Genomic DNA, 27,821 nt, shown 5'->3' with positions numbered 1-27,821 from the left:
TATATATTTCTCTGTGTAATAGTCCTGGCTGTCCTGGAACTCCCTTTGTAGATCAGGCTGGCCTCAAACTCACTGAGATCCACCTGCTTCTGCCTCCCAAGTGCTGGGATTAAAGGCATGCACCACCTATTTTTTTAAATGCTTCAAAGCACCCCCTGACTTTCTAACGTACTTTCTAAAGGAAGTGGAGTGCACTTCACATTTCAATTTCCCACTAATATTACTTCCCCAGATTTTACTTCCTCATGTTCACCCCAGAAAAGGATTTACTGTCATTTCCTGAGAGACTCCTTTTTATACAGAACTATCTGAAACAGCTCATTCATGGGTCTGGAACTTCAATCTAGTTTCTACTAAACAGTTAATTGAATGTCAAAAAAAAGGGATAAAAAGATTATCAAATGAATACTTTATTAGAGTCATAACACTTATAAAATAAATTTATCAGATTTTAAGAGCAACACTTTCTCATTTTTACAGTTAAGACATGTACAGATTCTTAAATGCCATCATTTTTGTTCAAGTGCTTTGTCATGCACACAGCTCACACATGTAGAATGCAATCATTTTACAGATGTAAGGATTCATAGTTAGTGAGCTTTGGGTTCGAGCCTTACTAATCTAGAAGAATCCATTAACAAAAGTACCTCCAACACATCTGAATGAATTCATTTAAGTTAATACCACACCGAGCACATCCTGTTCCACCTTGGGAAACAATAAAATCTCAACTAAATTCTAGTGTATTGCATTTTAGTGATTCCAAGTACAATGTACAATGTATATTTATGGCACATTTATGACTTCAATAATATAAAATTTGCAATACATATTTTTGGTGTGTGGCCTGGAGTTGGAGAAGATGAAGGAAGTAGGGGATCATAGAAGAGATAAGACATGACTTGTAAGGTTGTGAGATTGATCCCTTCATGCTACATACTGAAGAGCATTTCTTCTTTAGCTGTATCACAAAGTGAAGCCCCGTATGTACTTCTTCTGGGGGAGTACTAGATAAACAGCACTTGGCCACCGGTTATACTACTGAACATTGGTTATGTTGTTCATTCATGGTTTCCTCCGTGTTCCATGAGATCCAATACTCCAACAGCCCATGGTATTCTTAGACGATGGGTCAGCTAGAACACAATCCTCAAGCCCCCTTTCTGGAGGCAGCCCCCACTAAAGCAACGGACAGGTAGCTTGTATGGGAATACGGTGGGAGCTGTGGCCTACCTAGCTCTAATTTGTTCTTGATTCAAGCCATTTGTGGTACATTGCCAAGCCCATGATGTCAATAGGTGAATTAGGATTATTTTCTTGTGCTATTCAGTCAGAGCTAGCTTTTGCGTTGGCTGTTGTTTTAAACTGACTTTGTCTGTCTGACACCAATGTAAATGCAACATAGATATCTTGGCTATTATCAAAGCATATAAGAATCTATAGCTTTACGTGATAGTTAATATTCTACTCAAATTTAAATCAGAAAGTAAAAACAAAAACAACCAGAAGTAAAAATTCAACTCTTCAGAGAGCTATTTGGAAAAGTTTGACATACATAAATATTTATATATTCATGCACAGGGCAAACAACCATTCTATGTCATAAATAAACCAAAATAAGACATCAGCACAAGACACCAGTTCCAGTAGTGATTGCCTCTGGGGATCTTGTCTTAAGCACTCTCATGTGAGATCTTGCTGAGCTGTTTGGAAATCATTAGCTTGGAATTTACTTCATACTTTCTTTTCTCTACACCCAAGGCTCTGCTGGGGTTTGCTTGACAAACTGCATGCCCTTCCAAGGGTAAGAATCTGACTATTAGCAAAAGGCAATGTGATTATTGCATGATGAAACAAAATATATTATGTGGCCTGTCTAATGAGGTTGAGAAACTTTCATGATTAATTCAATATATGGCAGTAGTTGACTGAATTGTGGTCTGTGGACCAAATCCAGGCATGCTTCCTTTTTGTAAATAAACCTTTGTTAGGACACAGACATGTGCATTTATTTACATGACATCTATAACTGCTTTTATGTTACTACAGGACAGAACAATTGCCACAGAAACCATATGGCCTACATAAGTGCTATCTGGCCCTTTTGTAACAAAAAGATGTGTATCATTCCCTGTTTTACGTTAGATATAGAATTCAATGAGAAGCCTGCTTGGGATATATTGTTTTAGTTATTTACTATTATTAAAGTCCAGGTGACTTAAGAAACAAAAGGGATACTATTGTTTTGTGAACAGTGCATGTTTTACGAATACACAGGGGGAGATGTATTTAAAAAGAAAAGAGAGATGAAAAAATGAAAAGATACTTCTCTGGCATCAGAATGAATTTAAAATCCCACCAACGTAACAAACCACAGCTTTCCCTTCGGTTCTCTCTGGACAAAGCAAATGATGCTTGGAATGTTATACTGGGACAAATGGTACCCAAGTGATCAGACATAGAAAGCAGACAAATGAAGCTAGCACACAACTGTCAGTCTCCAGGGAGTGTCACGGTCGCCATCTTCGCAAAGCCAGACCCAAACTGCAACCATAACAAGCTGTCGTCATGAAGGCAAAAACCTAAGAAAAGAAAAGAAAAACTGTGATCAGAGGCACAGCATGGACTTTTAGAATACGCATCCGAAAGAGGCCACTGAATGAACACTCACCCACTGACCTGAAGATGCTCCAGTACAAAAAACTATTTCATAGTGATCTATGTTTTGATGATTGTGTTTTATCTCCTCAGAGCACTGAGCTTCCCTTTGTACACTGTAGCTCTTAATTTTCAAATCTACAGTCAGCCTTACATCCAACATTTGCTCACACATCAGGCTCACTCGGTAAGCCCTGTGAAGCCCCAGGCACTGGATTAAGAACTTTAGTCTGAGTTATCTAATCATCCAGTAGCTTCACAGCTAAGAAGACAGTCACAGGCAAACCCTAGGGAGACATCAAATCACTTCTGTGAGTTTGCGAACTCAGTAGACAAAACCCCCAGGAATGAGTTGTGAGTCTGGCTCTTATTCATGTGACAGCCAGTCTTCAGGCAGAAGCCCTAGCCCATTCTCTGAGCTGCTTCCTTGGGGTCACAGAAGGCTTCATTAACCCCAACTGTGCACACATCACTGCACTTAGCGTGAACAGGCATTTATTTAATGCACATTGTCCTCATGTGACACTTAGAGGCTTGCGATACAAAGATGGCAAGGCAATTCAATCCAAAATGACAAAATATCACTATCTCGGGGAGAGATTCTTAACCAGGAAACTGCAGCCTGATTCTCCCACAGAAATTTGTCACAACTTAATTAACCCTTCCCATGCCACTGGTTTCCGTAACGTATTTCTTTTTCTTTTCTTTTCCTTTTTTTGGGGGGGGGGGTTTCGAGACAGGGTTTCTCTGTATTGTTTTGGAGGCTGTCCTGGAACTAGCTCTGTAGACCAGGCTGGCCTCGAACTCACAGAGATCCGCCTGCCTCTGCCTCCCTGAGTGCTGGGATTAAAGGCGTGTGCCACCAACACCCGGCCCATAACGTATTTCTAATGTAGACAATGTCCACTGAGTGAGAAGAACTGCCTTGGGAATGTTTGATTAGTGAGAAGGAAATTCTCTCGTTCTCCACTACACTGAGTGAAAACGAAAAGAAAGAGGTTTAACCCAATGTGACACAGGAATGGCTGGAAACTCAGCAGGTAGAGCTCTGACTGGACCAGAGTGGGTGGATAAAATGAAATGCCACGAAAGACTGGAAGCATCAGTCCACACGTGGAGGTGGCTTCAATCTGGCAGAGGGAGAAGGAGACAGGCTTCCAGAGGAGGCCCGTCTAGGAAAGCGCACTCTAGAGCGCTCTTAAAATGTTGGGGCCTTGTAAGGGGCAACGGCTAAAGAGGAAAAGACACTAGACTCAGTGACGCATTATAGGAACTGTTAAATATCAATCAAGAGACTTCATTTCAGAAAGCAATTTCACTTTGTGATAGTTTTAAAAAGTATCCATGAAAAAAACAACAAAAAAACCCCAGTATTTCTTTGCATTCTTTAGCACAAAATGCCAAATTCACTACAGTGCATAAATAAAAGAGGAAAAATCTTTTTAAGTCTCTATGGAAGGCTTTCTCCTGTATCTGCCTGTCATAATGGCTGGCGAATCTGCCTTCCCACTCACTGGCACTGACCCCAACAATAAGAACTGAACTTATTCATATCAGCTCTTCCTCCCAAAAAAGAAACCCTTCTACTTGACAGGCCCATAGTAAATATTACAACCAATAATGCCAATGAAAAATGGACACAAAGTGGAAAAGAGCGAAGCTAGAAACAGGTCTCCCTCACCAGGGAGAATTAGAAGGGAAAAATTCTTACAAAGTCAAGTACTATAGACTCATTGTCATCTCAAATAATGTCAACATCTTTGGGTTGCCGTTGAGTTACACACAACAATGCAGGTGATGGCAGTACCTTGCTCATAGGATCACCAGACAGATAAATTAATAGCTACTACATGCTTAATTTTTATTTGTCTTTCAAGAGAGGGTTTCTCTGTATAGATCTGGCTATCCTGTAACTTGCTCTGTAGATCAGGTAAGCCTCGAACTCATAGAGATCCGCCTGCCTCTGCCCCTGAGTGCTGCGATTAAAGGTGTGCACCACCACTTCCTGGCTTACATGTTTAATTCTTTTTTGGGGGGGATTCTTTTTTATTTTTTAACCCTTTTTATTATATATTTAAATTAGAAACAAGCTTGCTTCCCATGTCAGTCCCAGCTCCCACTCTCTCCCCTCCACGCCAACTCCCCCGCCATGCCCCCAAAGCCCCCCAGTCAATCCCCACTCCATTCCCCAGCACTTACTGTGGCTGCCACATTGACGTTGTACTGGTTGTCATTCAGGAGCGGTCGCACAGTCATGGTTGTATTGCACTGCAGGTCATGCAGGGAGGTGGCTGCCGCTTCTAGCAGGAAGGCTCCAAAGTAGAAGACAAACACTACAAAGTGGTAGACAAAGTCCTGAAAGAGGCGAGGAAAGGCACTTGTAGGTAACTTGAAAGATGTCTGCCGGTTCCTTATTTCAAACGAAGTTTTAGACAGATGCGATCAAGTTGTCTTGAGCGTATCCACCGTCTATTTTGAGGGCTTTAGCAAAATCAGACCCTTAGGATCTAAATAAGTCCAGCCCTAACTGTGGAGGGATGGCAAGCGCGAGCTTCTGAGAGAGGGTGGGATGAGCTGAGCATGCTATATTCAAAAGTGCTCGGGAAGCACAAATTGGTCTTGAAGCCTATTTTTTAAAAAAGAGCTACAGAGTGGGTAGCTTGGGTGGCTATGACCAAAACTTGCTATATGAGAAGCTCCAAACTCTCAAAGGATAAAAAATATCAGTAGATCTATTTTATTGGTATAAGAGGAAGCTTTCTAGTATATTAAGTTTTATAATAAAATATAGTATTTTAGATTAATATACAGAGATGTCAATATTAATTAAAGTAAGATAAAAAGGTCTTTAGACTTAAAACTAAAGTAAATACCATCTTTAATGTTTAAGTAAAATTATATTTAAGTTATATCCTTTTATAAATTTCATGTACTTAATATTTTGAGTATTTGTTATTACAATTATAATTATACATTATCCTATATTCTGCAAGATAGACTTAGTGATAGCATTCAATGGCATGCAGCCTCACATGTCATTAAAAGCAGAGACTATGTAGTCCTCCAAAACAACAATTCTTTATTTAGGCTATTATGTGCATTATGGAATCAATGTGAATCATAACCTTTCAAAATCCAGCTTTCCTTGAATTAATATGTCATCCACATATTGTTTTATATTTATAGCTGCCACATTTCAGCAACTTAGGCTATGTCACTTCTCATCCTTACAGTTATCTGTTATCATTTATTATCTGCTTTACAAATGACATTTTGTCTTCCGCTTCACACAAAGGTTAACTGTTGGCAAGGGGATCAGTGCCATGCTTACCTGCTTTCAAAGTCATCTTTCTTTCATTAAAACGTTAAAATTAATGAATCATTTTAACCAACAAGTAGAAATTATGTATTTAAGGCGGGAATGTAAGGAAAGAAGGGAGGGGACACTCTGGTCAGGATGTAAAATAAATGAAAATTTTTAATAAACAAAAGAAATTATATATTATTGCATACATGTTTTAAAATATCCATTCATTATGAATACCTAAACTGTACTTATTAAATGTATCATCTCACATACTCACCTTTTTAATAGTGAGAACATTGAGAATCCACCCCGCAACTTTCCAGTACACACTGTCATTAATTAGCATCTACATGACAGAGCCTTTGGATGTTCACTTTCACTTAAATGCTACACACTCTTTGGCAAATGCCTTTTGAGCGCCCTCTCTCCACCCACTCTCATAACCACCACTTTGCTCTCCACTTCTGTGGGCTCAACTTCTTCACCTACACTCAGTAGTGAAATTATGTCATGTATGTCACTCGGTGCCCGGCTCATTCATTTAGCAAAACCTCCATGTTCGTCCATGTTACCTATGTTCACCATTCTGACCGTAAATGCTTCTAAAGTGAAGAGTTTCCCTCATTTCTAAAAAGCCAAATAGCTTTGTGTGTATACACTACATTTTATTTACCCATTATGGACTGATGAAGACCTAACCTGGTTCCATGTATTGGCTACTGTAAACAATCCTGCAAAGAACCCATGGGCCCAGATAACTCGCTGACACACTGACTGACCTTTGGGTATACATATAGTGAGATTCATGGCTCCTACGGTAGTTCTACTGTCAAGCTTTGGAGATTTCATACCATATTCTATAGTAGTGGTACTAATCTATATTCCTACCAACAGTGTTTGAAAATTTCTTCAAAGTCTACGTTTTCCCTCTCTATAAATGTCCACTCAACAGTGTTGTTCATAGTACTGTTCCTATAATGCCTAGAATGCTTTGCCAAGATGAGACACATAGGTATAATGTAAACACGTTTTCTGCGAGACACCTGTCATTGCTAATCGACCCACATACTTACATCCAAATTGGAATGCCAGTGCACTCATGAGTTAAATGTATCTGATTGGGTTATAAATTATTAATAGATGTAAAAATTTGAGAAGGTCTATTGAGATTGATTATTAATCACTCATTTAGTTTACTAAAGAGTCTCAGAAATGTTTTGTTTTATCTTAAAAGGTCAGGACAGAGGCTGGGAAGAAAGCTCAGTCAGTAAAGTCCTTGCCATACAAACGGGAGGACCTGAATTCAAACTCTGACTCTCATGTTAAAACGCCTGGAGCTGTGGCACGCAATTGTAACCTCAGCACTGGAGAGGTGGTCTTAGCACTGGGGAGCTGGAGACAGACAGAAGATCCCTGGGGTTTGATGGACAGCAAGTCTAGATCAGTTCCAGATCCCAGTGAGGGATGCTGTCTCCAAAAGCAAGGTGGATGACCCCTAAGAAGGACCAAGACCCAAGGCCCTACAGACACGTGCATACACACAAACATGCATGCGTTGCTATACATACACCCCTGGAACCTTCCACACAGAAAGGCAAGGAGGAAGTTGAGTGACAGGACTTGCAACTGTTGGAAATTTACTGCTTGTCTTTTGCATGACCCCAAGCGATGAGTTCCTGTGACTGAACTTTGTTTCTTGGTTTTCAATAGACTTGCTTATGTGTCTGAACTGGTGACACATTCTTCTTGGGTGACACTCAAGGAGACAGTACATTTGGACTGAGCCTAGTCCCCATACCCAATACAGGATCAATGGACAGGAGTGCTCTGGAGCTTCTCATGGACTTGGTTAACACAGCAACACAAATGAGGCTTCTCTCACTTATTTTACTTCCTTCTGCATTATCTAATACAGTTCTTTCTTCCTTCCTCCCCATAAAAGACACACATAGAACAAAACGGAAAAAAAAACAAAATAAAAACAAACAAAGCAAAAAACAAAACAAAACAAAACAAAAAACAAACCCCAGCAACCACCTACAACAAAATCTCCTTTCCTAAATCCTTCTTAGAGCTTGTTACTTAGTAGCTTTGAGATACTTCAGTGGTTTTAAATTTTTTTTTCCACTTCTTTACCATTATGCAGTTTTAGCTAAGCTATTAACTGCCGGATGATTGTTTTGCTGGCCTGTCTGCTGCAGAGATGTTTCAAAAGCCTCTCTTGGGCCTGGGCATCCTGACCACTAGAGAGCTATCAGCTAGTTGTCTTATTCCAATTTTGGCTATACATGAGAGTCATGTGAACTGTCTTCTGCAAGGTTCACTCATGGTTCGGAAGGAACACTTGCACCATACTGGAGGTTCTCAGGTACTGGAACGCAGCAGAACCATCTAGAGGACTTACTCAAGCACAGATGAATGGGCCCCGTCCCCCAGCTTTGGACTCAGCAGTCTGGAGAGTGTGGGCTGAGACTGTGCATTTCTGATAGGAGTCCAGGTAATCCTGATGCCTCGGCTGGGGACTACCCTTCAAACACCATCCTTGACAGGTCTTCATTAAGGTGGGGCCAGCTCTGTTCTAAGTCTTCTTCATATGCTCTTTCTACTAAACAATCCCACTGGGACTCACACTCCCAGGAGCTCTGCCTCTTCACATTTTTATCAGACGACCTCAACATCAAACATTGCTTGGAATTTTTTCTTTTCAACCCACATGACCATTTTCAAAATTCTAATCTTGAGTCAGTGTTCCACTCTTTTGCTCAGGGATGAACATTCACTAAAAATAAATAAATAAAGAAAGAAAGAAAGAAGGAAGGAAGGAAGGAAGGAAGGGAAGGAGGGAGGGGGGAAGGGAGGGAAGGAAGGAAGAATGAATGAAAGAAAGAAAGAAAGAAAAGAAAAATCATTGCAGCACTGATGGAGAAGGGATGACAGCCGCTAAACCTTGAGCTTTGTTACTGGTAGAGCGCACTCTAATTGTAGCATTCAGGAGGTTAAGCAAGGAAGATCACCAGTTTGGGCTACAGTCTGGTCTACACACACACAGACTATCTCAAAGGGAAAAAAAATAGTCCCGGGTGAAAGTGGCATAGAACGTAGCTCAGTATGTTTAAATTATTAAGTGATGTTCATAGCAGGAATCTGATTAAATGTATGCCCACTAGACTTCTGGAAAATAAAGGCAGAGTTATTTAACTGTATGAGCTTAATAAAAAAAGAAAACCTCTTTCTTCTAAACAGGAAGGATATCTAAAAAGTGAGGGGTATAAATATAGAATTTTGTCTTTAAAGTTATACCAAAGTGGTGTTAGTATCAAATCTTGGGCAGGGAGAAAGCCACACCCACCACAGCTATTTCAAAATCCAAATCGACTTCCTATTGGGGCAAGTGGTACAGACATGTAATCCTAACCACGTGGGAGGTTGAGGCCAAAGCGAATTCAGTGGTAGCCTGGGCAAGTAAGGCCCTGCCTCAGGATAAAACGTGAAAAAGGACTGGAGATATAGCTCCAAGATGGAAGCTTGCTTAGCATGCAGAAAGCCTGAGGGCCCAACTCCAGCATCACACACAAAACAGTTCCATACCTAATGTTTTTATTACACCAATTACACCCCAAATAGGAAGCCCGTGAAAACATTCTAAGTGTATCTTGTATGATGAACATGATTTTGATCCCAATTAATAAAAAAAATAGAAAAAGTGCTGGGGAAACGGCTTAGCAGTTTAAAGAATTTACCAGGTGAGCAAGAGAACCAGTGTTTGGAATCTCAAGATCCTACTAGATGCCAGGTGGGTGTGGTTGCTCCCACCCATAATCTGAGCTCCAGAAGGTGGAGGCTGGGGATTCCTAGAGCAAGCTGGGTACCAAGACCTATCCTTCAATCAGGGAGCTCTGGTTTGAATGAGACCCTGCGTCAAAGAATAACATGTTAGAGTTATTGAGGATAGTTTCTGACACCAATCTTGGGTTCGCATAGGCACATATATGCACGTTTACCCACACACGTGTCTACACAAGTGCAACCACACACATGCATACCATACTCACACAATGAATATGGAAAAATATAAAAAGGCTGTCAACACTAGATTTCTGCAACAAACACTTGTAGAGAGTGTATTATTTCTAAAATGTTTTCCTATTTCTCTCAATCATAGCACAGGAGTAGCATTAAATTATTCACGGGGGAAAATCATTACTTTTTTAGCAGGTAGTGTCTAATAATTCTGGAATGCAGGAATTAGAACTTCTACCTATCTGAGGATGGCCCCACGATGTGCATGACTCAGAAACTGTCCTGGCCTGGGCGTGCACAGCAGGCATTACAGTCCATGTAAAGTTAGATAGGTCATCAAAACCTGTATCCATGTGAAGAAAGCCTTATACAACAAGGCAGGGAAATCTAGTCTAAACCAAAGCAGTATTTAATAAACTCAAAGAAGACAGGGCTGGTTCTTGGGAAGTATGCCCACCATGCAATGAGCCGTGCGCCATGGCAACCACAGTAGCTCTGCTGTGTACAGTTATTACATGGTGGACAATATTAACTTGAGATTATGACATCTGAAACATTCCAATGCTGAAAATTTTTGAGTAGTAATGTTTGTGCAAATATTCCAATTTTTAAAAAAAATCTACTTACTTGAGACACGTATGGCTCTAACCACTTAGCCTGTACCCCTTTTCTTTAACGGCCAAATGAACAAAATGACATAGGATAATCTTCCCAGATGATGTCTGTGACAAATTATTAAAGGTTTCCTGCTTTGTTTTGTTTTCTTTTGAGACAGGGTCTCACTTTGTTTGCCCAAAGTGGTCTTGGACTTGAGCCCTTCCTGCCTCATGCATCACCAGGCCCTGCCTTCCAACAATCACTTTGATACAGTGGTACAATTAAAACAATGAGAACACTTACGGTTCCCTTGTTTGGCCATCAAACATTCCTACAAATAGGTCTGTATAACAAGACCAAGAATGACATCCAAAAAGTATTTAAGCATTTACAAGGTACGTGTACTAATCAATTAGAAAGAATACTGGATGCTGCAGTATCCTGGAGATGTTTCCAGACTGAACACTGAATTCAGTTGCTAGGCAATCGGGAGACCCAGGAGTCCTAGGAGAAGGGTCTGGTGGTGTGTGATACAGCACTTGGGAAGACCAAGCCAGATGGGCTGTAACTATTAAGAACCCTGAAGTACCAGTATGGGCAGAGTGGGACAAACGTACCTCTGACCCTCTTTGAGTCTGAGACTTAAAGACCTACTTTCCCTTAGTAACTTTGGGAATCAACAATCCCTTGGTAGACCTTCTCATGAGAAAGCTAGGCATTCAGAAAGAGGAATTGAAACATCTATCTGTATTCTAATTAGGGACCTTGGATCTTTATCAAATGATTGAGTAACAAATACTGAAATCAGTGAAAATGTAGGGAGACACTATCTCTGCAACCTCATGGAACCCAGAACATCGAAGTTCTGAATTAGAAGGATGGTTGATTGGTGATTATAACCCAGACACAAAGCTAAGCATGAGCAAACATTGTTTCCATTATTCTTTAAACTGGCGTCTGGTAAGGTACTTACTGTTACTGCTATGAACATTTGTAATTATAGCTCTCCTTATGTTCTGTCAATAGAACATTTCCCTTTAACATTTGTCCTAAAGCTGCTATGGGAAATGCGACTTACTCAAAAGAAATATATAAAGATCAAATGATGGTCTTGCTTAAGTCTCAAAACACCCAAATGTAACTAAGAACCTTATGGGGGTTACCTGTGGATGTCACTAGAGCCCTGTTTACCACAGGCTGGAATCATCCACAGTGGTCTTTTCTAATTTGTTCCAGAGAGGACCACTGGCATTGAAGAGAGGCTCTGAACAATGGTCAGACAATCACAGTGAGGGGTGCCTTATTTTAATCATTGAGTTTAATTCTGTGTTGTCATTTTTCCTTCAAGACTCACTGTTTTAATTTGATTTGGAGATGAACTGATTATAAAATATTGTCTTTCAAAACACTGGGAAAACGATATGGAGCTACTTGCTTTCTGTAATGCTTGGACAGCTCACCTCCTTCTGTGTCTGTGTATTTTTTGTGGTGATATATTATTTATAATTTAATAAAGCTTGCTTGAGGCTTCAGGATGCAAAGCCAGTCACACGCTACAGAGGTCAAGGCAATGATAATATACACCTTTAATCCCATCAACCACATTAGTTAGTCATAGAAGCTTGGCAGTGAGACAGAGGTAGATGGATTTCTGAGTCCAAGGCCACCCAGATTTACACAAGACTGAATCAGTTTAAAGGAGAATCAGAGCTCATGCCTTTAATCCCAATCCCAGAGAGATACATAAAACACTGGAGCCTAGCATCTCAGGCTGTATTGTAACATTTAGTCTCCAGTCACGCTGAGGAGAGGCAGCAGTCTGAGGCTTGGTGAAAACTTGTGGAGACAGGATCACCCCTTTTGGACTGAGCTAGTGGTCAGAGATAGTGGCCAACTGCTTTGCTTTTCTGATCCTCAACTTGAACCTTGAACCCCAATATCTATCTCTGGGTCTTATTACATTTTCCGTGTTGCTTCTGTCAGTCCCTAGTCTACCCCCCGAGTCTGTCAGTCCCTAGTCTACCCCCCTGTGTCTGTCAGTCCCTAGTCTACCCCCCTGTGTCTGTCAGTCCACAGTCTACCCTCCTGTGTCTGTTAGTCCCTGTGTGTGTGAGTTCAATTACACACTGAAAATATTGAGGAAAAAATGTGTCTATAATAAACATGTATATATGTTCTTCTCTTGTCTTCCTTTTCCAAATAATACAGTATAAAAACTGTATGTAGAGGTTGGTTCAGTGGTTCAGAGCGCTTGTCGCTCTGGTGGAGGACCTGGGTTCGATTTCCAGCACCCATATCATGGTTCTCATCCACCTTCTGACTTCCACCAACACCAGGAATGCACACAGTGCACAGACATACAGGTGACACATTCATACATAAATAAAATTAATATCTTTAAAAAACCCAAAACTATGAGCACGGCATTTACATTGTGTTATGTACTCTAAATAACCTGCGATGGCTTAAACCTTATCATACAATGTATGTAAGTAATATGGAAATTAAACCTGCATATTTAATTAAATATGGTACTTACATACATTCAAACATATATGACTTGAGAATCTATAGATGTAAATGCCCCAGATTGGAGGGTATGTCATGCAATCAATGCCACTCTTACTAAGGCATGACCAAACCCATTTGAATATCTGAAGAAGAAATGAATGGGAAATTTAAAGATATAGGTGACTCAGTTTCCAAGGCATCTGTTCTGCTGTTTGGGTATAATGTGATCCATTTGTTGCATGATATGAAAAATGTTCTAAATTATAAAAGTAACAGTGTGGTTTCTCAGTTCTATCAATGAGGAAATTTCACAAACTGAGGTGTCATGATCTATCAGAAGTACCCCTGGGCACCACAGTGACCCTTCATGCTGACTTATTTTCTCTTATATGCCACAACGAAAAGAGCAGACACTCGGGCATTTCTGAACAATAGACTTACAATAAAAATCTCTTACCAGGAAGTTCCAGTTGGCATCAATCTGAGTCACCATACCAGAGAGGAACAAGCCCAGGAAGAGAAGGGAAAAGAAGAAAGCCGTTACGGACACAAACATGACCCATCCTTGGAGCAGAGGTAGAGGAACATTGGAGGAAGCAACCAAAATCCAGACAAGTCCACCCAGCACCTGAAAGAAACAACAACAAAATCAACAGAGAGTAGCAGCTTTGCTTTACAGCAATGTTTCGTGCCACTGAGCTAAACACATTTGCATCAACTTCTCTCTCCCACTTCTCCCCTTAGGCCCCTGTGCTCATCCCTGCTACCCCATTTATCATCGTTTCCTTATCAGTACACAAGATGTGCTCTTCCCTTAGGTGCAAGACCAGCTCTACCCAGAACTTGGGTCGACTCTGTACCTGGATTTTCATGGTGGATCCTCTTCCTCACCCAAGTGTTATCTAGTCATACACACACACCTGCAGGGTTAACCAGCCATCCTCACACAACCACAGTATCCTCCAGCCATCCTCTCATACCTGTGGTATCCTCTGGTCACCCTCACACACCCGCAGTGTTCTTCAGGCATCTACACACACGTACAGGACGCCCCAGCCATCCTCACACACCTGCAGTGTTCCCCAGACATCCACCCACTCCTGCTGTGTCCTCCAGCCATTAGCACATACCATCCAGTGATCCTGCTGCCTCCCTAACCACCATGCTGTTGATGGGTTTTCGTTGCAGTCAACACTGCACACACTGTCTGGTCTTCATAGCCTCCCTTTCTGCTCTCATTGCTTGTTAGAGAGTTTCTGAGAGAAGAATCGCTGGGAGTCTAGTTTCCCCATGTGCAGCACGTGTTGCTCTGTCTTCGTCATCATCTGTCTACTTGTACTTTGGACATCAGTTCCTACCTATGACATCATAGCTGCAGCTCTTGTTCAAGAGAGCAAGCAATTAGCAAGCCACCAGCATTTACTCTCTACCAGGTTCTGGAAATCAAATTTGTACCCTAGATTCATGTCACAGTCTGTAACCACCCTGGCACTGTGCTAGGTGCTACACTGGTCTCTGTCATCACAGAACTCAGTCTAATATCGAAACTGGACAGCTAAGCACGTGATGAAAATGCTACTGAACCAATGCCAGAGCTGGGGGAGAAACTGGGCTCTATACTTCCACAAAGTAAACAGATCTGAGCAGTCAGGAAAGTTATCCCGGAAGTCATAAGCCCCAGGACTGGGCTGGGATGATGGAGAATGAATCTAGGTGGGGGATGAGTCAGTGATGCTTAGGTAGGAGCCAGGATAACATGTAGCACAGGCAGAGAACACAGATCAGCAGGATGTGAGCACCTGAGGAGGGTCTTGAGGACAGTCGGGGAGATTCAGGATAATGGCAGTCATGCTTGCCTTGAGCAGGAAGTAGCCTCTTCAAGACCTGCACTTAGAAGTTTTTCTTGCTAGGATATGAGAATGGACTAGAGAGGGAACGATGCAGGACTCAGGCCTAGGTGGGATGATCAGCACAGCATAAGTTATCATGAAGGAAAAGAGAACAGAGAGGAAGTAATAGACTAGGTAGAAATTTATGCGTAGATGATCATGGTGCTTGATCAGATACAGGATACGGTAGGTACAGTGAGGTTTCTGGTCCAGGGAACTAGGGTAGCGTGAGAAAGCAAACACAAGAGGAGAAACAGAAGCAAAGATAACCAGTTTCACCCATCTTGCCATTAAAGCAAGAAAAACGGCATGGCCTTTGCAAGACACAGTAGGCCTTTTGTGATCTTACCAGTCCTCTTTATCCTTGTCTTATGCCACCAAGCCCTTCACATTTTTTATATTACAGAAAAAAAATCCAAAGTTAAAAAACAAAGCTCTTTCATGTCTGAGTGGCTGGCATTGCTGGCCCAGAACGTCACTGGAGTGTGCTTGAGTCACTAACTTGTACCTAATCTTGAACCATTATCTTAAAAAAAATTCTCTGCCAAGTTCTACCCATTCTCAGCTACCCTATCCTTGGAGAGATTTGTTACCTATGGGACATACAGGGGAACTGAAGGCCTTGGCTTTTTCTCTGCTTTTACTAAAAGACCTTCTTGGCAGTACACTACTTCTCGTATCTCTGTATCCAAATCATTTATTAATTCCATGGTAATTCTTTCCTATCAGTTAGAGACTATGCTAGATTTTGGCAACACGGAAAGTTTGCTCACATCCTTGCCTTAAAGATGCTTCTGGCAGATAGGAACTCCCCCCAAAAAAACCCCACAGGATGTTCTCAGAGTTTGTTTAGTGAACAAACAGATTAGTGCTTATATGAGAACTCTCTGAGCTCCAAATCTGAAAGGCCAACAGGCATCTGCATGTGGATTCATATGAATATAAGTAAAACATTTGCATTTTAAGACAAAGGGCTCAGTCATATACTTTGATGTATTCTGAAAAAATTCTACAGACATCCTTCTTGTGTAAGGATAGTTCAAGTGTTCACTTAATAAACTCATAGTTGTGGTATTATTATATCTCAATTCCTATTACTTTCAAATAAAAAATTAAAAACTCCCAATGTTTTGTACAATAAATTTAAGTAATGAATATTAATGCACGTTAATTTTTAACTGCTGCTTTATCAGTGATCATTAAAGTTAGAATAAATGTGTTCCTCAAAGAGAGTATCTTCTCTCTTATACTATTTAATGCATATTTGAAGGCATAAAAATGCCTCTAATGCATCAGTCTTTGCTTGTTTCCATGGGTCCTCTTTCTGGTAGCCCGTTCTTATTTGCTACCTTCAAATAATTGATATTACTTTAAATAAAGTTTATGAATTGCAAATCAGTATTAAATTTCAATTAATTCAGCATCATTTCCTGAGCAGTTATGTGGAAGGACTGTGAAAAATAAACAGCAGCTGGTCATCATTCATTAGAACAGACACGCACAGGCATATTACTCAGACACTATGGCAAGTTCACATGTCTAAATGATCCTTTTGAATAAAGGTAGTATTTAATGAACCTGAATTCAGATAGTTGGGTCCTGAACTTACTGCTAGGCACTGAGCAAGAACACTCAAGACACAAAGCAAACAGGTGTGGTCCCCGCTTTCAGAGTTCTAACTAAGAGAGAAATACACACCATTAAATCTGATTTGGGAACAGATTGTGGTAAGCGCTATAAAAAGAACTGAGCACAGTGAGTTCCATGGGATGGGAGAGGGGAACAGTAATATTAACAGGAGGGATCCCGAAAGGTGGGCAGCAAGGCAGATTTGAAGTCAGGCTTGGCCAGGGAGGCTAACATGTACAAGAATGAGTATGGGGTAAGTCTATCAAAGTCAAAATTATAGCCTTTCTCACACCTCAAGTTTGGGAAAGGAAACCTAAAGGAAGCTCGGTACTCACAGAGGAAGTGATCTGATTGGTCTCATCTGCGGTGTGTGGGTGGCATGGCAACAGGCAGGAGAAGAGGGAATGAGTGCTAGTTCTTTCTTTTTCAATTAACCCCACCCACACAGCAACCCTCGGCACCATGTGTTTGTTCCGCTCATGGGCTAGCTTTGAATGACAGTGGATGAGTGCAATTCAGCTCTCATTTAAGTGAATGAGTAGATAGCACAATAAAATCACATTAGATTAGCCATTTTCCTCACTTCAAGAGTATCATCGATTGGCATCGACAAGGGCCTAGGTTTGACCCCCATTCTCACAAACACAAAAATAATAGCTTGGTGCTGTAGGGGTCACTCTGGCTGTGACTCAAGTATCTCTTCCCTTCTTCACAATTTCCTTTTGATGAAAGTTACCTCTTGCTTTTAAGTATCTCAACCTAGCTTCAACATTAATAAGTGGGATTTCAGTGAGACTGCCTGAACTTGGAATACTGGCTTCCAATTCTGGGCTTCAGTAAGATTGGAACATCCCCCAAACAAATGATAACCACTAGTGCCCTGTTTAGTGGAGCGAATCCTGCTCTTTGGGATGACCAGAGCACCAAAAGGATTAACATGTGAGGGAGCCAAACTGATAAAGCACCCTGGCAACAACAATTGTGCATACTGCAGAGAGAGGTATTCAAACTGCACCCACATTCTCATCTTGGATGTAAGTCCACAGTCTGACCTCACGCCTACCTCTGCCTGCTGCTGTTCCCTAGCGACCTGAAAAGCACAATGATTATGTGTAAAATGTGACTTCACCTCAAATTTCTGTCAGGAACTACATCAGGGCTCAAAGTCTAACAAAAGGCTCCTCTACACCCAGGTAACACCAAGCAGAAAGCCTTCTAGAAACATTCACCAGCTTCCTCATGGATGGCTGTCTTCATCTTGGCCCAACCTTATAGGTACCTGGCACACACAGGCTCAATTACATTCTGAGGTGAAGTTATTCATTTGTTACCTGTTAGGCTTTGAATGTGCAATGTTCTGCACTCTATCGTGGGTGGCTGCAGAATCTTTTAGAGGCGGGGCTTAGCTGGAAGAACTGGACCACTACAGGTCATGCTTTGAGGGTCATAACCTAGTCCCCTTTCTGGCTTGAGCTCTCTTTCTACTACTTGGTTAGAAGAGATCTGTGGAGCCCCAGCTGTCCACGGCCATCAACTCCACTATGCCTTCCCTTCCAGCAAACTGAACCAAAGTAAATTCTCCCTCCCATCAGTTGCATTGGTGAGGTATTTTATTATCACCACTATGGGAAAAGAAACTAGCACACTACTCATTTCTAAAACAACAGATATTTCTGCGGTTTAAAATGTTTGTCTATTACATTTGGCTTATGTACACTAGACAGGTGTGGCTTGACAATAACCATCTTCCCGTAAGAACACCAAGGTGGTGGATATTCACCTACTGGCCTCACAGTTGAAGCTGAAGCATGTTTTCCCTAGAAACTGTCCCACAAGAAAACATGATCCTGGCAAGGACACAACATTTGCAATTCTGACTGTGTGGATTACAGACATCTCAACCCATCTCCTATTTGGATGGCTTCTCCTATGCTCCCAAAGAAGTCAGTTTAGCAAATAGCTCTTTTCTTTTCAAAAGGCACTGATTTCCTGACAAGGTGCTTTTTATTTTATTTTCTTAAAGCACACTCTGAATTTTTAACTAGTAACTTTTCAGCCTACTTAATACCTCTATTTTTGTATACCATACTATTGTCTTAACTGGCTAATTTCTATGACAACTGACTTTCATTAATGTTGGAAAGGAGAATAGAGAAGAGAACACCAATCTTATCAACCTAATCCTCACAGAGCCCAAGAGATATTATGAGCCCCCATTTTCAGGGAAGTCAGTAGAGGAGTAGAACTCTGGGTAACTTTGTCAGTCACACAGTTAACAAATGTTAGACATGAGATTTAGCTTGGCACTGGGTTCCAGAGTGTATGCTTTTATCCGTATACTTTTCTGCCTCTTTAAAGTTTACTGTTCACTCTAGACTGAGATTTCCATCAACTTTGTAAATGACTGCCTCAAGTCATGTCAAACCGACCAAATGGTAACATAGGACAGTTTCATGCAAAACTTCTGAACCCCTCACCTACTTGTTAAGTTCTTCTGTTTTAATGGGTGCTTATTTACAGGGTACCTGTTCAACATTATAGTCATAAAAATGGTTAATATACCTAGAATTTATCACCTACATAAAGATAGAATCTATAATTAACTCCATGTTACATACAACTTATATTCTGAAAGTTTTTTGCTTTTGTTTTCAGTTTTGTTGCAGGTTTGTCTGTTGTTGTTGCTGTTGTTTTGAGACAGGGTTTCTCTGTATTGCTTTTGGAGGTTGGAGTTTGTCCTGGAACTTGCTCTGTAAGGCTGGCCTCCAACACACAGAGATCCGCTTGCCTCTGCCTCCCAAGTACTAGGATTAAAGGTGTGGGCCACCAACCCCCAGCTTGTTTTGGTTTTTAAACTGGAAACATACTTGTATTAAGAGATACAATCTTTGGCTGGTAGACTCCCTGAGAAGACAGACCATAAAATTCAAGTTTATTTACAATGTAGCTGTTCTGCGTGGTAGCAATACTAGAGATTCTGAGTCCCACCCACCTTAAGCTCCCCCTTTTTGAGGGGATGCTTCTTTCCTAATTCCTTTGCTCTGCATTCCAGTCCACTGTCTCATCCTCTACAAAGAACTAGGCACACTTGTTCATGCATCTGCCTAGCATACAACAAACTGCTGTATAGCAGACCTATGGTACCAAGTCTTCCAAAAAAGACTTCTCTGGCTGAAAGCCATCCTCAGGGTTCAGGTGGTTAATGATGCATGTATCCTTTGGAGCATTTCCAACATCTAGATTGAAATCATAGATTCACATGCCTATCTCTCACTGGGCTGTGAAGTCAAAATTGGTAACATTTCCTTAAATGTTTCTGACCACTGGGAACCTAGGGGTACTATCTACCTAAGCTGTTTGGTGTGTCCTGCTCCAAAGGAACAGAGCAATGAGTAACTCTAAAGAAAATGCTGCAAGTGCAACTTCAGATCCCAGGAACACATAGCTGTCTGAAGTCCAGCCCATTTCCTGGTACATGATGGATGTCAAAATCAGGTAAGGAGACTACCAAGCAGAAGCATGCCCTCCTCGATTTTTGATTGACTATAGCAATGAGCACCACCTACTATAAGGTCTTTGGATGATGGGGAAATAGGTGATGGAAAGGTAATCATCTCCTGCAAGCATACCCCACCAGCATCAATTTTCAATCTTTTTTGGTCCCCATTTGTCCAGATACCCTATTAGCACTGAAACAGCCACTGTAACTTTTGGCCAGGCTAGGAACCTGCCATTGTGCTGGCTAACTGTTCTGACATTCACTCAGATTGCTCCTGGTTTAACCCGGGTACAAGTTACAGGCTATAGGTCACACTAATCTACAGGTTCAAGTAAACATGATAAATTGTTTTGTTTGAATTAGGGAAAGGATGAATTCTGAGAAGCAACAACAGAAAAGACATATGCAGGCTTGGACTGAGAACACAGTGTGTTAATTGCAAAATAAATTTCACTTTCTGCTTTTGATGTACTTTGTCAGTGCTACAAAATTATACCTTCACCTCATCTGACTCAAACTTCTATCTCAGTCTTCTAAATAGCTAAAGCAAACCCTAAAATAGAAAGCAAACAGTGTAGAAGAGAAATAGGGTTCTTGCCTCTTTGAATTTGTATTTATCAAGTCCCTTGCTTTCTGAAATGTCCTTCACACGTATGTAGGTGACTCCCATCATGTAGATTAAAAATGCCTGCAGGCCAATATCCTGGCAAGACCTGGACAGACCACTACCCCCTCCTCTCTTTTGACTGTCTTCCTTCTGAAAGTCCCCACACACGAGTGCCAGACAGGGTTGCTGCGGGAGGACTCAGCCCTCTTCTATAAAACGGGCTAATGAGGAATTCAGGTCAAACTCTGTGACTGGGAAAAATATTAGCATGTGCAGTCATACAGCGCATCTCTGCTCCCAAACTGCTTTTCTCCACTTGCCAGTTCTTTTAGAATATTCTTACACAGTCTTAGAAGCCAGCAGCAAAGCATTCGCTGACTTCCACGTGTGTGTCATATAGAGTACAGTGGCCTGATACCACTTTTTCATCATTTTAGGGCCTTTTGAATTCAGTCACCTGCCAGTAGACACAAGCATCAACTTCACAGCTCTCTCTATCAGGTACAGTTCTATACAGCAGCATAAACTAAATCTGGTCCCCTTGACCTTTCTCTTTGCAGCAAGTTGATTCCAAGTCTTTGCATTTTCAGTTCGTATTTCCTGCAGGGCTGTGAGTCAGGGAACATGGAGGGTGAACAATGAGCTTTGGCAAGGGCACTGGCTTACTTCCCCTTAAGAGAAGGTAAAGGCTATTTTCCTGTGATTAGAGACTGTTGACCCATAGGTACAGGGGTATAAAAGTCTTATGTACAGGATAAAAACCTGTTTAGAGGGGCAAACACATTGGTTGCTAGGCCTTCTGATTTACTTCAAACATTGTCGCTTCACAATCGAAATCTATTTTCTGGCCAAGGAAAGACAGCTCGATATACCAGGACATTTACATGTTAGTCATACTACACCCAAAGACATTGGTTAAAAATAACTGGAAATACCTTCCAGAATCCTCTGTGTGATTACACTTCCCTCAACCCATTCCCCTCCCATCAACCTTCCTGTGCTCATCTCAGCTACAACGTATACTTCAGCCTCACCCAGGATCACTTGTGAGAGCATCCAAGTTCATATGTTAGCAGACCCGCTAAGTCTGAGGTCTTCCTCCATTATTTTCTCAATCCTTTTGTTCCTTAGTTTTATTTCAGGGTCTCACCATATCTTATCTGAACTATGGTAATAGTTAAGACCCAATCGTCCTGCATTAATCTCCTGGCCTTTTAACTTTAATCTCTGTGTTTTACAAACAAATTTCATTAAAGATTTTTAAGACACAAGTCTGGCCACATTTAACCCTGTCCTCAGGGGTGCTCCGTGGGAAACATGTTCAAAGCCTGACCTATTCGCCAGCAAACCACAGCCTCAGTTTTGCCAGCAGAGTCTTCCTTTTCCCATCTTCTCATCAGACATGCCAAAATGCTAACAATTGTTAGAAATTTCATGGCATGGTCTGATTTCTTTTTCTAAATCTCTGAGGTTCATACATGCCTTCATTTCTACCTGGGCTTTTATCTCACTTACCATTTCAGGCTAACCCTCAAATGTTACTACCATTCCACTAAAGCGCCCTGTCCTAACTCTCCAGTAGCCAGAGGCTCTCTCTTTCTCATAGTATTTTCATAAGCCTACCTCGGCATTTCGCAAAACTGCAAATGCTTTTTGACTTCTTGTGTCCTGTTACACTTTTTTTTTTTGAAACTAGTTCTCACTAAATATTCTCTGGCTGTCCTGGAACTCACTGCATCAACCAACCAGCCTTGGGATCTACCTGCCTCTGCTGCCTGGGTGTGGAAATTAAAGGCAAATAGCAATGTGCCTGGCCTACACAACTTCTTTTAAGGGCAAACACCACATATTAGTGATCAGACTCCCAGGGCATAAAGGGAAGGTCCAATAAACAGTATGTTTTTAATATGTTATTACGTTAAATAAAGTGAAATAATTCTGGCACTAAAACACTATAGTTAGTTGGAAAATGTGTAAAGAGATTTCCCACAAAGAGAAATCCAAATAAATAATTTGAAGGTGTTCTCTTCAACACTGAAGCTGTGAGATTCACTGACTAAATCAATGTCATTGTTTTCAACAGTTAATAGTATTGTGTTTGACCTTTCTTAACACATTTTATAAAGTAATTTCACTGAGAACAGGACCCAAGTATCTTGTGTGGTCTGAGAGTAAAGATACTCTGATATTATTACAGCTAGGCCTGGACAGAAAATGCTTCAGCTGTATTTCACCTTTCATATGAGGACAGCTTTTCTTCCCCAAATTGAAGCAACTTTTTTTCTGTGTATCCTGTTAACTAGATTATAGGGGCTCTCAGTTGAGGAGGCACGCAAACAGTTTTGTATACAGTATGTAGTCAGTAAATACTCACTCCAGAGTCACCGAGAGGACCTGAAAATGGTAACGCTTTGTTCATGAGAACAAATGTGGCCATCGCATGGCACTGTGCCAATGTGGACAACCTTGAGTGTTCAACCTCAGCATTTCCACTGTTTGAGAAAGGGTCTGTTTTGTTCACTGCCACCTAGATCAGACTCTCGGGCTCACGAGGTTAAGGGATTCTACTGTCTCTATCTCCCACCTCACACAGGAGCAACTACAAACATAAACTACCACGGAGGGCAGTTTTTCAAGTTCTTGAGATTTGAACACAGGTCCTCACAATTTTGCAACAAGTCCTTTACTCATTGATCCTTTGTCCTGGCCCCTGAAAATGATAAATTTTGGTGTTAGTGTTTTCAGCCTGAGCTTGGTTTCACAATATCAACTTTGTGTTAAACTTATACAAATACATGGTAAACATGCATTGGGTAAGGATTGCTTGGGCCAACACCAAAGGGCTGGAAAGTTAGGAACTCAGTGGTAGAACATACCTATTTCAAAAAAATCATATCACCAATGCAAAGTCGGTACAGTCCTTGCTTATGAAACAGATGTTGTAAACTGCCTTACTTGGTTCTAGTGGCAGGTAGTATTTACAGAGAGTCATGAGTACAGTACTGTACCAGAGACTGGAATTAAATTCCTAGAGCAAAGTTAGTATGAAAACTGAATTCCAAGACCATAGTTTCATTAGCTGAGTCTTTACTGAACACAGTTTGCATAAATAGCTCCAGAAAGCAACATGACCAGGAGGAAGAAATCTTGGAGATAAATGGATCTCAATGGAAGGTCAAAATTAGAAAGGAGTCTAGAGATATCCAGAAACATCGTCAGAAGCTAAAATAATTGGTTCCAGGCTGGAGTTCACTTGGTGTCTGAGACTGTGCCTAGGGAATGTTCACATTTAATTTACAGGGAGAATAATTTCTGAAGAGGAGCCATGGGAGTCTGTGACTTAGGAATCAAAACTCCTAGGGCAACTGTGAAACTTAGGAATAAAGGTGCTTCAAATGAATGACTTGGCTCTTGCCTGTACATCACTTGGAGTCGGCTTCCTAGGTAGACCACCAAGGTTGCCTGCAGGCTGCTTTCTTAATCTTACGATCCAGTATCACTAAGCATTCCAGAAGGATGGGGGCCAAGAAGGAACTGTTGGTTTCGCTCAAAGTGGCCTCTCATCTCCCTGAGGTCACTGGTTTCAAAGGTACATTTTGATCCTCCCCATGGGGAGAGGTAACAGGAGGTTCGGGGAAGAGGTAAAAGATACCGTCAACTTAAACTTGGAAGGACGTTTGGCCACAAAAATAAAACTGTGGGGCTAAAAAGGAAGCCTACTCAGTAAAGTGTTTGCATTTTAATCCTGAAGTGCCCGACTTCAACCCCCAGGACTCCCGTAAGAAAAGCTGCCTCTGGGGCTGTGTTATCTCATGGCTACACAGGTAGAGCCAAGCTGAACCCTAGCCAGCCAGCCTATTCTACTTGGCAAGTTACAGGCCAGTAAGAGATCTTGCTCATCCTGATCCCTATGCCCCAAAGAGTGGACAGGATGGTGAGATGACTCAGTGGGGAACAGGGCCTAATCTCATGTCTGAGAACCTGAGTTTGGTCCCTGGAACCCAGCGACATAGTGGAAATAGAGAACTGATTCCTGAAACTGTCCTCTGACCTCCAAACAAGTGTTGTGGAATGAGCATGCCCTCCCTTTGCCCCAATATATAAAACTTTTAAATATCAAAGTATTAAAACAGAAAATATTAAACATTAAAAAATAAAAGGTGGACAGTTCCTGAGGAATGACACCCAAGGTTGTCCTGTGGCCTCCATATGCACTTGAACATACAGGCACGAGGCCTGACACACACATACCTCCACATGAACTGAACATGCACACGTACACACACACACACACACACACACACACACACACACACACACACACACACACACACACACGCATGCACGCATGCACACAAGTGCAAATGGTTTTTGGGAAGAGACTCCTCTATTCTGATATGAGTCTGACATGTGTCAGGCTTAGGTAAGTTGCCAGAGGAGCGGAAGACTGAGAAAGCAGGAAGCAGGCAACCTTTGCTTATTGGAAGTGTGTGGGATACTTCCCCACACTTCCGGGATCTAATCATCCTATCCATCCAGACCAAGAAAAGCATTCACACTTGTGAGAAACATTTTCTTTATTTCTCCTCTCTGCAGAGCCTGGTCCAAAGGCGCTATCAGTGGGCGGCAGCTATTCTGTGTATTAGTATCTCCAGGGAACTTAACAAAAAATTAGCTGACTCTGGGTGCTCCCCTAGAGACTCTGATTTAATTAGTCCGGGCTGGCAACAGTACTTTTCAAGGCTGCCAAGTTATTAAGTACAGCAAGAGTTGAGAACTAACTACTGTGGTAGATAAGGAAAGGAGATATGGAGCTGGGAGGAGTTCAATAGGTCACCTTCAGAACTAGTGTTCCATAAAGTGCGCCGCACCCACAGGTGGGTCCTGAGTAGCATTTGGTTTGGTAACACGTCGACAACACTTCTACGCATGTTTCCATGTACGTGTGTGTGTGTGTGTGTGTGTGTGTGTGTGTGTATACATATTCCATGTATGCATATACATACAAATTAATTGTATAAATGTATTTGAATAAATATTAAAAATGTGTAACCAACATATCAAATTTGAGATGCAATGTATACTACTGCTGCTGCTGAGACTCTAGCCAAAAGTTAGAGTCTACCACGGAGGGCAGCTTTTCAAGAGTTCTTGGGATTTGAACACAGGTCCTCACAATTTTGCAACAAGTCCTTTACTCATTGATCCTTTGTCCTGGACCTTGAAAATGATAATTTTTGGTGTTAATGTTTTCAGCCTGAGCTAAAAGGCTTGGTTTTGTAATATCAACTTTGTATTAAACTTATACAAATATATGGTAAATATGCATTGGGTAAGGATAGCTTGGCCAACACCAAAGGGTTGGCAAGTCAGGATCTCAGTGAATGGGAGTCTATGGTGGATGTGTGGACCTGCTTTAAATATCAGGGTAAGCAGGAGGTAGGTGAAGACGTGGGAAGAACTCTTGAAAGAGGAAGCGAGCATGTGAAACTTGAACATGGCAGGACAGGAGCCCAGAATCTGTGAACTCTTCCTTTCCAAAGCTTACTGTTTTAAGGGTTGTGTGTCTCCACAGCCAGGAGGCTGGTCCAATGCCACTTCCTCCCTGTTCCTCTCCTATGGATGCCTGCGACTCAGCGCAGTCTCATTCCTACGCTGCTGTACTGGGCTTGAACCCGAACCCACACCAGGGTCTTCTAGTCTCACGGTCTATCGGATCACGGCTGCCACAGCCAATGACTCACTAGCTTGGGTCTCTGCTTTCCGATTCAAATCGGAGCCAAACCCAAGGTGGCTTGGCTACCAAAGCATAGTGGGGCAGAAAAACCAGGGCTCGCAAGGTTTTCAGCTCCACAGCACAAAAGGGAAGCCAGAGTGACCCAGTTCCAGGTTATGCAAAGTCACAGGAGAGGATGAGTGACATGAAAACCCTAAACGGGGCAAACAAAACCCGCCTGCAGGAAAGGCCCTGCCTTGCTAACATTTCTTTCTATTTGACATTCTCCGGGCATGATGCAACCCCAGTTGCCCAATTTATATTTACACATCCCCCCCTTGTCCACAAGGAGATTCAAAAGCTCCCAACTCCACAGCATTCCTTTCCCAAGTTCAAGTGTCTAGTTCAACAAGGTTGCAGGGCGCGCCTGTGACACCACCTTTCACTAGGTCCAAGCGAAGTGTTCCTTCCCAGAAGGTTTGGAATTCTCAGGTAAACTGAAAAGGGACACGGGGCAAAGGCAGGAGTTGTAGCTGACAGCCCCAAGTCTTCCACTTTCCCCCACCGTTCTCACTTGATGACACTCTGCCAACTGCGCCTACAATCTCACCGTCCTCCCTGCCCTGCTCTTCCCCAATCCAAAGGGCAACGACGCTGACAAGGGTGAGTAGGGTGAAACTCATGCCCAGGCTTCAGCCTCCTCCTGCTCCTCCTTTCCCTGGCGCCTCCTGCCCAGGCTTTCCACATCCTCCCAGCTTCCTGTCCACCCAGTCATCGACCCGCACACCTTTGCGCCACCCAACAAAATGGCAGGTTGGCGACAGGAGGGGCCGAGGGCGCTCGTTTCCTCCTCTAGCCAAGCCCTGTCCAAAGCCCGAGTCCCCGCGACTGCTCCAAGCGCTAACACCCCTCTGCTGCCCAAGTCCCTAATCTAGGGCCCTTCAGCCTGCTCGCTCTCTAGAGGACATGTGCACTCCAGGCCTGCGAGCAGGTGTCCGCGTAACAGGTGCCAAGCAAGAGGCCCCGGCACAGCGTCTCCGGAGAGGACCCCGAGACCATGGACAGGCAAAGGCCACTTCTAGAGCAAGGAGGTCACCGGGGGGACCAGACCGGGCTAGGGGCAAGGATGCTGCCTGTCCCTGCTCCCGGGGCTCGATCGTCGCCTACGTTACCCCCACTTACAATCTCCAGGCAGACGAAAGCTCCGGAGTAGGTCCGCAGGATGTCGGCGCCAACGGGCAGGGTGACCCTGGGCGCCGGGAAGGACACAGCGGGGTTCGGGGGCGGCGGGACTGCTCCGCCGGCCGACATGCTGCCGCTGCTACGTCTCCGCGCGCACAGCCGCCACCGCCTCCCGCGTCCCGCCTCCGCCTCCCGGGCTTGGCCGC

At 42.4% G+C, this 27,821-nt stretch overlaps 1 protein-coding gene across 1 annotated transcript; it reads right to left on the bottom strand.

Annotated features, from left to right (window-relative positions):
- Window positions 1–394: 394 nt before the first annotated feature.
- Mal2 (mal, T cell differentiation protein 2) lies at window positions 395–27,821 on the bottom strand. Its single transcript, XM_040730354.1, has 4 exons — window positions 27,616–27,821; window positions 13,551–13,721; window positions 4,858–5,013; window positions 395–2,582 (listed from the first exon to the last, which is right to left on the bottom strand). The coding sequence occupies exons 1-4, from the start codon at window positions 27,742–27,744 to the stop codon at window positions 2,511–2,513; spliced, it is 528 nt and encodes a 175-aa protein (XP_040586288.1). The 5' UTR covers window positions 27,745–27,821; the 3' UTR covers window positions 395–2,510.

This window comes from Mesocricetus auratus, unplaced genomic scaffold, assembly GCF_017639785.1.
Source record: "Mesocricetus auratus isolate SY011 unplaced genomic scaffold, BCM_Maur_2.0 Super-Scaffold_100023, whole genome shotgun sequence".
Classification (NCBI taxonomy): Eukaryota; Metazoa; Chordata; class Mammalia; order Rodentia; family Cricetidae; genus Mesocricetus; species Mesocricetus auratus.
Note: the sequence above shows the minus strand (reverse complement) of the source record. Positions and strands in the feature narration are given on the sequence as shown.

Excerpts from the sequence above, each read along its gene's own strand:
- Mal2 (XM_040730354.1), bottom strand. The coding sequence starts at position 27,744 with ATGTCGGCCGGCGGAGCAGTCCCGCCGCCCCCGAACCCCGCTGTGTCC. Across the intron at positions 13,722-27,615 it reads CTTTCGTCTGCCTGGAGATT|GTGCTGGGTGGACTTGTCTG; the intron begins GTAAGTGGGGGT and ends TGTTTCTTTCAG. Across the intron at positions 5,014-13,550 it reads ATGCCAACTGGAACTTCCTG|GACTTTGTCTACCACTTTGT; the intron begins GTAAGAGATTTT and ends CGCCTCTTTCAG.